This window comes from Natrix helvetica (genome assembly GCF_964273705.1).
Source record: "Natrix helvetica genome assembly, chromosome: 2".
NCBI lineage: Eukaryota > Metazoa > Chordata > Lepidosauria > Squamata > Natricidae > Natrix > Natrix helvetica.
This window is the reverse complement of record NC_138552.1, coordinates 278,471,974-278,485,902: the sequence shown is the minus strand read 5'-3', so window position 1 is coordinate 278,485,902 and position 13,929 is coordinate 278,471,974. Positions and strand designations below refer to the sequence as shown.

Genomic DNA, 13,929 nt, shown 5'->3' with positions numbered 1-13,929 from the left:
TGTGGTATCTTTAATTTTGTGGCTTCACATTTTTTCTTGTTATTTAGAAATACCCATCCTGCTTGTGTTAAAAGTTGGTTCAGACAGACTTCCAAAAATAAATACATGAACTTGTCATAAAAATTATGATTCTTCTCCTGATAGTACATTCTTTCTATTTTAAAAGTGGGATATATACTCAATAAATAAATAAGGGTAGGCTAGAACAGTTCTTACTGACAATGTATAAAAGTATGTATGTATAGTGGCAGTTAGCTGTGACTCTTGATTTGTACTCTGCACAGATTTTCTATTTCATTATCAGATGTGGAATTGTAAATATATTTTTGAAAAACAAACACTTGTTGATAACTGTATGAGGAATTATGGTACTTCTGTATCCATCTTGCACTTATTGTTAATATCTGAAAGATTATCCATTGTAGAAAAGTTTACAGTCACTTCTGTCACAGCCACTAGAACAAACAATGTGGTTTGAATCTTTCAAATATAATTACATCTACATTTTCTATGTTTACTTGGAAAATATACTCCAAACTTGATATTTAACCATAAATTGTACACATTCAGTAAAAGTGCCATTTCCTGTTCTAGAAGATTTTATTCCAGTAAACTATCAGACAGACCCCAGACTTGTTGGATTGGTGCATTTTAGGTGTATGTCAAATAGTATGCTGCTGCTGCTGTTGTTGTTGTTGTTGTTGTTGTTGTTGTTGTTGTTATTATTATTATTATTATTATTATTATTATTATTATTATTATTCAGAAACTGTCCGTGAATATGAAGGCCAGTTTCATCACAGGTTGGAACAAGAGCGATCTCAGTGGGCTCAATATCGAGAGAACGTTGAACGGGAAATAGCAGAACTGAGAAGGCGACTTTCAGAAGGTCAAGAAGAGGAAAACTTGGAGAATGAAATGAAGAAGGTTAGTCAGGACAGAGCAGAGTTTCTCAACCTTGGCAACTTGGGTGGGGTTCAATTCCCAAAAGTTTCCAGCCAACGCTTCATAAAAAATGGAACCATATGCCACTTGATAGTAGATTAACCAATTGGGCTGATCTTAGCCTCACTGTTTCTAAGCTTTGAGCTCTATATAAAAACCCTTTTATTTAATCTTACTTTTTGTGCATGAAAGCAAAATATATTTTATTTATTTATTTAATTATTTTGCCAATGCCTTAAAGGCTGATCTGAAAATACCACTGGGAGGTATTGAAAGAAAAAGTTATGCCATGCAAGAAGTTTTAATTTTTATCATGGAAAATTGTCCAAAAATATTGAATTTTTTTAAAGCCCAGTTTTTTATTTCTTTGTTTAATTTCTTTCATATTGATATATAATTATTTGTAAATATTTTAATAATACTTTAGTAATAGTAATATTTAAAGATTTTAAAGATTTATATACTATTGGAATCCTTAAAAGTGTGGAAATTTCCTTTTGAGTTTTTGGGAATGTACGGATAGTATTTTATTAAAACACCAATTGTAAGTGAGTGGAACAATCTGTTCTAATTGAACCCAAGTAGCTTTGAAATTGTCAATGTGTGTCAGTGTGTCTTTTATACATTCAGCACACAAGATATCTGTTGCCTAAAACTGATACAGTACTGAGATTCTGTTAGGATTCAGTCAATAGACTGATGACTGAAATCAGGTCACAGATGGATTTATTGTATCATTTAATGTTGATTTCAGGCTCAAGAAGATGCAGAAAAACTTCGTTCAGTTGTGATGCCCATGGAGAAGGAGATTGCAACTTTAAAGGATAAACTGACTGAAGCTGAAGAAAGAATAAAAGAGCTGGAAGCTTCAAAGGTGAGCAAAACAAAATAATATCAATATGTGCTGAGGAAGAGTATAATAATTACCGATCTAACAATACTATATATTATTTCTTTACTTTGTAGCATGCCATTTTTGAATAGGAAACATGGTGACATCATAGGAGATTTCTGTGAGCAAAGTATTGTCACTAAGCATTATAAATATATTTAAACATGCAATTATCTCTTCTTCTCCTTCAACCTTGTCCATGCCATGGCATCATTGCTTTCTTCAAAACTCAGAACTCAGTGACGTGCAGTCAGGTGAGGCAGGTGAGGCACAGCCTCACCACTCTCATCATGAAAAAAAAAAAGTAAAAGGAAAAAGCTGAGCTACTTGCTGCCTCACCGTGGATGACTCTGCTTAACCTCACTGGTGCTCTCCCTCCCCAAGTGTAGTGACTTCCTCCCCAGGCCCCCATTCATTTCTCTCTCTCTCACACACACAGCTGGATAAAACTATATAAAAATCTAGCCCAGCTTCACTGATTACAAGTTTGAAAAGGCAACATGGCTCCACCTGCAATCAAACTACACTTGGGGAGGGAGAGCACAAGCGAGCACTGAGGAGACCACAGGAGGAGGCAGGAAGCCAGGCAAAGAGCCATGCTGTAGTACACACACTTCCCCCCAGCCTCTTTCTTTTGGAAGGCTCGGCTCAGCTCCCCTCCGGCTTCTCTGCCTCTCCTCTTACCCCACCCTGCCAGCAGGAGGTGGTGGGTGGGCTTTATTGTGTTCCAGGCATTTCCCACCCAGACAGCAGGCTGCATTTGCAATGGTGGAGGTGTTTGGGAAAGGCAGCAGGGGAATGGGGATGGCAGAGGAGCTGCTTTCAAGCCACTGGAAAAGATATCCAATCCAACTTTTGTGTGTGTGGGGGGGGTTGTTTGAGAGTGAGTGAGAGAGGGAAGGGGTAGGAGAGATAGTCCAATCCAACTTCTGTGTGTGTGTGTGTGTGTGTGTGTGTTTGAGAGAGGGGGAGGAAGGGAGAGAGGGAGGAAGGAGGGGAAGGAGAAGAAAAAGAAAAAGAAAGAAGGAGCAAAGGAGAAAAACAAATGCTGTCGCTTTACATTGGAACTGAGCATGCCTGGCTGTGGAATTCTGGGAGTTGAAGTCCACAAGTCTAAAAATATTTGAAACCCAGCACTGTGTCAGTGCCTCACCAGTCATAAACCTCACCGCACGTCACTGTCAGAACTGTACCTTTGTTTCATCTATATCTTGTTGAATACATTTTGAATTTATTAAGAAAACATATGTTTACTAGAGAACATTAACACTCAATGAAGATTTGAATATCTGGGGCTCACATTAAATCCTGATAAGCTAAGTATATATGGCATTTAAAGAATACACCATGCTTTGAGAAGATTTTAAAATCTTTCTTTCACCCTCTGCTTTTTATCAACATATTGCAATATTCCCTTGGAATTTTATGCATTCCCTATGCATATGACATGAATAGGGAAAATGATTTCCTTTAAGCGGTGTTTTGCAACAGGTTTTATTTCTTATAGCATCTTCTTCCTAATAAACTAATAGCAATTCTGCTGCTTAATATTCAAGATATCCTAGGTACATCATTCCTTTTTTTCTTAATAACTTCTAATATTTGCTTTCAGCAGAGGATTATAGAAGAGCTTGTTTAGCAAGTGAATATTATCAGATAAGGAAGCAGCATTCATTATCTTTCTAATGGTAGAGTTGACCTTTCCACAAATACTGTGGTGGAGATGTTTCATGATCCTACTCACACAGTTCTTTGCATTCTATTAACTTATGAAACTGAAGCAGAAGATACCAGTGAAGCAAACAGCTGTCATCTTAAAATACTCTCTTGTCTTAATTATACATTATTATTCTTATACTTCTATATAAGGCCTTTATATAATTTGTGATAGTATGGGCTAAAAGTAAGCAACATTTTTATTTTTTAAAAAATAGAAAATTAATAGATAGTAAAATAGGACACCAGCTTTCATTGATTTATCATGTGCCATCAAATCATAACGATCATGTAGGTTGATCTGCCCCAACTGGCTCTTTAGGCTGTCCAATATTTCACCTGTCACCACTGCATTCAAGTTCGTCTATCTTACTGCTGGTTTTCTTCTTTTCTTTGCCAGCACCATATATTTCTCAAAAGAGCTTCTCTTTACATCGTGTGTCTAAGATATATTTTCAGCCTGCTTATTTGTGTCTCCAGTGACAACTTGGATCAATCTGTAATCCATTTGTTTGTCTTACCCGCTACCCACAGTATTCCCAAGAGCTTTCTCTAACATGGACTTTGAAATCGTGAATACTCTTTCTGTATTTTTCAAAATCCAACATTCACTTCCATAGAGTGTCACAGGGAAAACAATTCGGGCCATAATTCTGAACTTTGTAACTATCAACACATCAAGGAATATTTTTTCTGAGGCCCTCATATTACATTACTAGATGCTAATCTATGGCACATTTCCTGGTTGCTGATTTCTTCACTGTTAATGGTTGATCCCAGAAGACAGATACCTACCATCATTCCAATATCTTTCGTGTCAATTCCTTGTCAATTGGTTGCTCCACCTGTTATCATTATTTTTGGTTTCATATTTAATCTCAGTTCCATTTTTTTACTCTTCTTGATATTCGTTAGTAGAGTAGTAGATATTTGTTAGTAATTTGATTTTTCAGCTATCAGAGAAGTGTCACCATGTAGCGAAAATTATCAATGTTTCTTCCTCCAGTTTGAAACCATGCTTGTCTTTTTCCAGTCTAGTAATCAATCAGGAGAACTACAGATGTCATACATATCTGACCGAACACAGGTGAGAGCCTATTTACGGACCTACCTTGTGGCATTAAGAGTGGCCAAGCGTCAATATTGTGCCGCTCTTATTGCGTCCGCAGATAACCGCCCTGCCGCCCTGTTTCGGGTGACCCGCTCCCTCCTTTTACAGAGGCCGCGGGAAGCCCCCTTGCAGGGTAGAGCAGAGGAATTTGGGGAATATCTGCAGGACAAAATCGCTCAGATCCGTAGCGAGTGGGTCCCCTTCAGTGGTTTAGAAGGGACGCCGGAGGCGAGTCTTGAAGGACCATTCTGGGAGGAGTTTGACTCTGTTACTGCCGATGATATGGACAGGTTGCGTGGGCGACTGCGAGCCACTACATGTTTATTGGACCTGTGTCCCTCCTGGCTTATACTGGCATCCTGGGAGGTCACACGAGGCTGGCTCCAGGAGTTAGTCAACGCCTCCTTGAGAGAGGGGTTCTTGCCGGCCGTCTTAAAAGAGGCGGTGGTGAGGCCCCTACTCAAGAAGCCTTCCCTGGACCCAGCTATGTTAGCTAACTATCATCCTGTCTCCAACCTTTGCTTTTTGGCGAAGGTTGTAGAGAGTGTGGTGGCACAACAGTTCCCATGCCACTTGGAGGAAATTGATTATCTAGACCCGCGCCAGTCCGGTTTCCGGCCCGGCCACAGCACGGAGACGGCTTTGGTCGCATTGGTGGATGATCTCTGGAGGGCCAGAGATGGGGGTTGCTCCTCCATCTTGGTCCTATTAGACCTCTCGGCTGCTTTTGATACCATCGACCATGGTATCCTATTGCATCGTCTAGAGGGGTTGGAGGTGAGGGGCACCGTTTTGCGGTGGTTCTCCTCCTACCTCTCCGGCCGAGCGCAATGTATGCTGACGGGGGCAGAGGTCGACCCTGAGGCCGCTCACTTGGGTGCTGCAGGTGTCGGTCCTCTCGCCTCTCCCGTTCAACACATATATGAAGCCGCTGGGTGAGATCATTCGTGGTTTTGGGGTCGAGTACCATCTGTACGCTGACGACACTCAGCTGTACATCTCTACCCCGAACCACCCCAACGATGCCGTCGAAGTGATGTCCCGGTGCCTGGAGGCCGTACGGATCTGGATGGGAAGTAACAGACTCAGGCTCAACCCCTCCAAGACGGAGTGGCTGTGGTTACCAGCGCCCCGGTTCAACCAGTTGGTTCCATCACTGGCCATCGGGGGCGAACAGCTGGCCCCCGTGGAGCGGGCACGCAATTTGGGCGTCCTCCTGGATGCCCGGCTGTCAATGGATGACCATGTGACAGCCGTGGCAAGGGGGGTGTTCCACCAGGTTCGCCTGGTGCGCCAATTGCGTCCCCTATTGGACCGGAACGCCCTTCACACAGTCTCCCATGCGCTAGTGACGTCCCGACTGGACTATTGTAATGCTCTCTACATGGGGCTTCCCTTGAGATGCACCCGAAGGCTGCAGTTGGTCCAGAATGCGGCCGCGCGGGCAATTATGGGAGGTACTAGGTACTCTCATGTAACACCTCTCCTGCGCGGGCTGCACTGGCTACCTGTGGCTTTTCGGGTGCGTTTCAAGGTGTTGACTATCATCTTTAAAGCGCTCCATGACACAGGACCTAGGTATTTGCGGGATCGCATCCTGCCCCATACATCCCTGCGGCCGATTCGCTCTCACAGGGAGGGACTCCTCCGGGTGCCGTCCACTAGGCAGTGCCAGCGGGCGACGCCCAGGAGTAGGGCCTTCTCTGTGATGGGCCTGACCCTCTGGAATGACTTCCCCCCCGATATTAGAATAACCACCGATCTCCGCTCCTTCCGCAAGAAGCTTAAGACCCACCTGTTCAACTTAGCTGGCCTGGCCTTACCGTAGTTTTAATCCTTCTAGCCTGTATTTTAAATTTTTAGGGGTAGGTTTTTAGGTTGTTTTTAATTTTTATCATACTGTACAGCCTAGTATTTAATTTAATTTTATGGGTATGTAAGAGTATTTAATTTTGTATACTGTTTTTTATTGTGTTGTCTGTACACCGCCCCGAGTCCCTTCGGGGAGAGGGGGCGGTCTATAAATTTAATAAATATATATAATATATACTTTAGAATGATTTTCCTCAATGAACAAATATAATGTTTTTGACAATTATTTCATTGAGTACTCTTGATTTTGTTTTAGGACGTGTGAGGAACAGGCCATGTTTTAGAACATAGTGTATATATACAGAAATATTGAAATTTTAAAGGGTTCACAAACATTGAAGCTACACTGTAAAGCTACAATGTGGGTAATATAGAAGACCTAGATATATTGTTACATATATCAGTATAACAGTTCCTGACTAATAACTTTTTCTAACATGCTTAGAAATATACTTGATAAATATCTATGCTAACCATTAACTTTTGCTTCTCTGTATGTTTTTCAGGTTAAAGAACTGAATCACTACTTGGAAACTGAGAAATCCTGTAGGACAGATCTAGAAATGTATGTAGCAGTTTTGAACACTCAAAAGTCAGTTCTGCAAGAAGATGCAGAAAAATTACGGAAAGAACTTCATGAAGGTATGGATTTTTCTCTGGGCTAAAAATATGAAAATAATAGTTTAATGTAGATTTAGAACACGGGTGTCAAACTTGATTGTGTTTCGTGGTGTCACGTGACGTAACATGATGTTTTTTGCCTTTGCGGAGTGGCCCATGAGCCGCTGGGTTGACACCCATGATTTAAAACATGCAAGCTAAGTTGTATGCCCATAATATGCTACTAAATACAATGTAATGTCTTCTCATATTGGAAAAATAACTCTTAGAGCCCACAATTCAAAGAAGGCAGGAAGCTTCATACAAACCAGAATCCAGCCTTTGATATACAATTAGTATGTATATAAAGTTACATTTTATTTTTTAAAAATATGTAATGCATATTAAAGGGACTATTTTGTAATTGCTGGAGCTTTTTTTTCTTTTTTGACTTTCCTTGCCCTTTATTTGACAACTGAACAAATGTTTTCTGGAGAATAGTACAGGTAGTCCTCAACTTATAACCATTCATTTAGTGACTGTTCAAAGTTGCAACAGCCCTGAAAAAAGTGACTTATGACCATTTTTCACACTTACAATTGTTGCTGTATCCCTATGATCACATGATCAAAATTTGGATGTTTGACGACTGATTCATATTTATGATAGTTGCTGTATCCTGGGATCATGTGATCACCTTTTGTGACCTGACAAGTCTATAGGGAAGCTGGATTCTCTGAACAACTGTGTTACTAATTTAAAAACTTCAGGGATTCGCTTAATAACTGAGGGAAGAAAGGTCGTAAAATGGGGAAAATGCACTTAACAGCTATCTCACTTTCTGCTCCATTGTGGTCATAAATCAAGGACTACCTGTAATTATAAAAAATATTAACTCAATGTTAATAAAGAGCTATAAAGAAGCAATGTTGTTGAAATATGGTAAGCTTATGTAAGAGCAATATCAAGTAGTAAATTCAGTTCTTCATGTGTTCTTGAGTACTGAGAACAGACAATAAAATTGGAATACTGTTTCTTAGCTATCAGTATCCTTCTGAGGCTCACATCTAATTTGCCTGTGTTAAGGCAGGATCTTATAAGATTGTTATTAAAAATGCTTTTTTATTATTTATCTGAGTAATTCCAAATAATCTGTTCTGTAGTTTATCTGGCTGAAGTATGCCTTTTATATTCATAGTGGTTCCTATTGTATTCACATATTGTTTAGCAGATGTAAAGCATTATGCATCAAATAAATCTTTAATGCTGTTCCTTCTTATCCATTCCTTCCACAAGAACTCAATATGCATTCCCTTGAAAGTCTTACATCAAGAGAACGTTTGGTTTGAGTTTGAGATGAATCAAGCTTTGAGCTCTTCAAAATGTAACATTCTTATTACATCAATTTGAGTAAATCATCAAAAATGAACTACACCCCATAAAATTAATGGTGCAACAAAACATATGAATTCAATTGCTGTAGAGGTTGCTACAACTTAAGAAAATAAACTATATTTTCTTTGGCATTCAAAACCATGGAAAATTGTATTGGCTGAAAACATAACAACAAAGAGTAGTTCTTATCAGTGTCTATCCTTAATGAAACTGCATTTACATGGAGAAAAGTATGCAGAGGGTTACCTCAAGGTTCTTAAACCCAATACTCTTCTGTATCTTCATAAATGATTTACATGAGATGGAAGGGGAACTTATCAGATTTGCAAATGATACCAGGTTGGCAGAAATAACCAACAGAACATAGGCTAAAGATACAAAGGATTTTGATAAATACTGGGTCCTATCTAACAGAATGAAATTCAATGGTGAGAAAAATACAGTTTCACTCTTAGGCAGAAAAATCCAAATGCACAGATATAGAATAGGACAATAGGTGGTACCTGACTTCATACTGTATAGTAGTAACTGAGAGGGAGTCGGTAGTCTTAGAAAATCACTTAAATATGCAGTGGGTTGCAGCCACCAAAAAAGCCACTGCAATCCTAAACTGCATTAATAGAGGGGTAGAATCAAGATCATGTGAAGTGTGATCTTATAAGTGTGTTATTTATAATGCCTTGGTAAGACCACAGAAAAACGACTCGCTGGAAAAGAGTCTAATGCTGGGAAAGATAGAGGGGACGACAGAGATGAGGTAGCTGGATGGAATCACCAAAGCAGTAGGCGTGAGCTTAAATGGACTCTAGAGGATGGTAGGAAGGCCTGGGGGAACATTGTCCATGGGGCCGTGATGGGTCGGACACAACTTCGCAACTAACAACAACATCAACAAAGACCACAGTTGGAATATTACATCCACTTATAATCACCATAATATAAAAATGATGTTTGCTAGAAAGAGTGCCAAAAAGAGCAACAAAGATGATTAGGGGACTGGAGGCTAAAACATAATGAAGAACAGGGCATGTTAGTTAAATGAAAAGAAGGAGTAGGGGTAACATGATGTCAGTTTTCCAATATTTGAGGGGTTGCCACAAAAGGGGGGGGGGGGTCAACCTATTCTCCAAAGCTCCTGAAGGAAGGACAAGAAGCAATGGATGGAAACTAATCAAAAGAAAGAACTAACCTAGAAATAAAGAAAAATTTTCTGACAACAATTAAATCAGTGGAACAGCTTCCCTTCAGGAGTTGTGGGTGCTCCATCACTGGAGGATTTTAAAAATAGATTGGACATTTGTCTGAAATGGTAGGGTCTCTGTCTTGAGCAGGGGATTGGATTAGAAGACTTCCAAGGTCCCTTCCAACTGTTATTCTGAGTCTTAAAGAATATTTAAAAGATTCCTTTTGCTGCATTTTATCTCTGTTTTAGATAGGATAGAAACCGTGATGGCGAACCTATGGCAAGCCATTTGTTAGGGCATGCGAGGCATTGCCCTGTCAGCTCCAGCACACATGCGCGCGCTGGCCAGCTGACTTCGCCCTTCATTTTTGGCCGTTTTGTGCCCTCCAGAGGCTTTCCTGAAGCCTCCGGAGGGCGAAAAACAACCCAACGCACAAATTGGAAGTTCGGGAACGGACTTCCGGTTTACACGTAGGGGCGTTTTTCGCACTCCAGAGGCTTCAGGGAAGCCTCCTGAAGCCTCTGGAGGGCCTCAGGGGGGGCAGGGGAGGCCGTTTTTGCCCTCCCCAGGCTCTGAGAAAGCCCCTCTGGAGCTTGGGGAGGGCAAAAAAACGGATCCATTGTGCGCCAAAAGTGGGGGAAGGCCAGGGGTCGCACGCACATGCGGGTGTGTATGTGTGTTCACACCCACATGTGCAGGGAGGTCACTTGCATAGAATTTTTACGACCATCCTGCGCTCCCTCCGCTTTTGGCACGCGATGGGAAAAAGGTTAGCCATCACTGATAGAAATATTGAGTATGTGAATGTATTGAAAATTTTGTCTTACTGTATTATTTCTTATTTTTTAAAATATATATAAAGCTATTATCAATTTTCATGCTGTTGTTTTTAGCTATATGGTTTCTATTTTGCTACTTTGGTTTTTAATATCTTTTATTTTATTTTGTAATTGTAATTGCTGTCCATACAACAACTATAAACCGTGACATTAAATGAGTAATACTTGAACAATATGCTTACTCTGCTCCTAATTATGTATGTTAGCTGTTCAGTATGCTCTTAGTTGTGTACAAAATATTATCACAATAAACTCTGTGAGCAAACTTAACTGCTGAAATTCAAATGGAGTTCATTGTCTGTTTCCATATAGTATGCCATCTACTTGAGCAGGAAAGGCAACAGCATAATCAGCTCAAACACACGTGGCAGAAGGCCAATGACCAGTTCTTGGAGTCACAGCGTCTATTGATGAGGGAGATGCAATGGATGGAGATGGTGCTGACCTCAGAACAGCTGCGGCAAGTTGAAGAACTAAAGAAAAAAGACCAGGTTAGCTAATACAGCACTGAGATTTGTAGCCAAGTTTTCTTGTGGTTGAAGAAGAGAAATGTAAGTAGATGTAGGGGAGCATTTGTTTCTAGTGCTGTAATATTTGGGGGGCATTTTCTTCATGACATCAGATCTCTAGATGGGGTTAACATGCATTGTGATAAAGGCTGGGAGGTTGGGTGTGCATACGTAGAATGAACAGAAGAAGGATGTGCACTGTGAATTATATAGATAATCCTCAACTTACGACCACAATGGAGACCAGAATTTCTTTTGCTAAGAAAGGCAGCTGCTACTGTGTTTCCCCCAAAATAAGACCTATCCCAAAAAAGCCCTAGCTTGATTTTTACACATGCGTCCCTACCGCAAAATAAGCCCTGTATGAGGTGGGCCGAGACGTGGGTGTAAAAATCAAGCTAGCGCACGGGTGGGGGGAGGAGGTGCCCTACATGTCCCGCACCTGCTTACCTCATGTTGACGGTAAAGCCGCTCGCAGCAGTATGCTGTGAGGCTTGTGCTGTTGGAGCAGCTCGCAGCAGAACTCCATGAGGCTCAGCATCTTGCCAGTGGAGCCGCTCACGGCAGAATGCTGAGAGGCTCGTTGTGCCGGTGGAGCTGCTTGCGGAAGAATGCCCTTCAAGTGCTTGCAAAGGGGACAGCTTGAAACTGAGTGATTAGCTCTGTTTCAAACTGTCCCTTTGAAAGCAGATAAAGCTTCGTCTCCCTCTGGGCGAAAAGTGTTTGGGCAGCTATCGCTGGCCCCGGCCTCTCTGTCCCACTGTCTGCTTGCCCACGGCCTCAATCTGGGCCAAGCTCTCAGCCCGCCCCGACCTCTAACAGCCCTGCCAGGAGGGCAAAGAGCCCTCGTGAGGCGCCACGACAGAGAAGTGTCCCAGCAGAAGCTGGACCAGCAGTCAGGGCGGGTAGAGGCTGGGGCATGCCGAGAGCTTGGCTCATTGCAGCCACGGGCAAGTGGACAATGGAACGGAGAGGGCGCCTCCTGCACTTTAAAAAAATAAGACCTCCCTGAAAATAAGCTCGAGTGAGTTATTTTCAAGCCCAAAAGAAAATAAGACTGGGTCTTATTTTCAGGGAAACGTGGGAAGTGAGTTGCACCTGATTTATGACCTTTTTTGCCATGGTTGTTAAGCAAATCACTGCAGTCATTAAGTGAACCATGTGATTGTTAAGTGAATCTGACTTACCCCATTGACTTTGCTATTTTAACTTCGAATGGTCGCTAAAAAATGATTGTAAGTCAAGGTCTACATTCAGTACTACCGTACTTACATATGGGCTTTTGATGTTTGTCTTATTAATATCCAGTATTTTGCATAAAGAAGCCAACATAAATTATATATATTGAAATGTTAATTATACTAAAAGATAATGATATTACAATCTTGGTTTTTAAGAATGATTTGTATTAATCTGCAGTTGTTGGTATGTGGGGTGGGGGTGGGGGGAATAAAAGGAGCATTTTCTATCTTGCAGATAAAAAAAACCACTTTGATTTTCAACTAGGAGGATGAAGAGCAAAGAAGACTTCGCAAAAGGAAAGAAGAGAAGGGGAAAGGCACTGATGATGAATCAAATGTAACATGTTCTACAATTCATGAAGAAGTCCTTCCACCATTCCCTGGTGAAGAGGTAAACTTAGTTGCTATAACAGCACTGTCTTCACTGGGAATGCTTCTTCTTCTTCTTTCTTTCTTTTTTTCTGAATGTATTATGTGAACCAACCCAGTTTATTGTACAGTATATTGTATAAACCATGCATGGCTGGCTGGGGAATTCTGGGAATTGAAGTCCACAAGTCTTAAAGTTCCCAAGTTTGGACACCCCTGGTATAAACTGACAATAGTTAATTTAATAACCAGGTTAAGCACATTGTGTGACTAGGTCCAAAAGTCACTTCAATTAATTCTTTATGGAATGGTTTGAGAGATAGAGTCGGGGGAGATTGTATTTCACATTTGACTTCTGTACCAAAAAGAGCTGGGTTTATACAAGCCCTGGAATTGTCAGCAGAAAGCAAAGTCTTCCTTCTTTTTTTTTTGCACCAATGTTTAAAATTACTTATTGTGGGGCAATTGATTAATTGTGTGAGTTTTCTCACCATCTCCTACAAATGTGTAGCCTGACTTGAAATTTAGATTATTGTCAATTCATGATAAAACATGGTTCAAAAGCTAGGTTTTAATCAAGGACCAATAAGTATGAAATAATTTGAGATGTTTTAAGTATGATTTTAAAAAGAGGGGAAGAAGTTATATGACTTTGCTTAAGATATTGGCAAGGGATTCTGTTCTCTTACAAATAGTTTAATCAGTGATGCTTGATAACTATGTATTTGAGAAACTGTTCCAAATAATCCTGAAATAGAAGACAGATGTTCCAGTTCTTTCACAATAAATTCCCAATGAGAATTTTATTGTGTCCTTCCTTCCTCAAAATATTTATCTTAAGCTTTGTTTCCAAAGTAAAGAAACTATTGTCATGAGCTACAAACAGGATGGGCAGGTTCTATTTGGAGGAAGGAATCCTGATGGTGCCTGGAGCCTAAGCCTTACCCTATTTCCCCCAAAATAAAACCTTCCTGGATAATAAGTCCAATTGGGTTTTTGAGCGCATGCGCTAAAATAAACATTTCCCTCGAAAGTAAGCCCTCCCCGAAAATATTTAAATGCATGCGCAGCCAGTCCCCGCCATTTCCTCTGGTTGCTTGCCATGCAAACAACATGAGGTGAGGAGGCATGGCCGGAGGGGGGGAAAGGGAGGGGGGAACATGCCCCATGGACCCCACATGCCCTTACCTAACGGCAGCTCCTGCAACCCTAGCCACCGCGCCCCTTCTGTCATGCTAAAGGCCGCCGCAAAAAGA

General features: G+C 41.0%; 1 protein-coding gene across 1 annotated transcript in view; it reads left to right on the top strand.

Annotated features, from left to right (window-relative positions):
• Positions 1–13,929, top strand: part of RABEP1 (rabaptin, RAB GTPase binding effector protein 1) — a 57,831-nt gene that overhangs the window by 26,998 nt on the left and 16,904 nt on the right. The window contains exons 4-8 of the mRNA XM_081940394.1: positions 767–927; positions 1,700–1,819; positions 7,043–7,178; positions 10,867–11,045; positions 12,570–12,695. Coding sequence (XP_081796520.1) covers positions 767–927; positions 1,700–1,819; positions 7,043–7,178; positions 10,867–11,045; positions 12,570–12,695 — 722 coding nt within the window. The remainder of the gene's footprint in view (positions 1–766; positions 928–1,699; positions 1,820–7,042; positions 7,179–10,866; positions 11,046–12,569; positions 12,696–13,929) is intronic.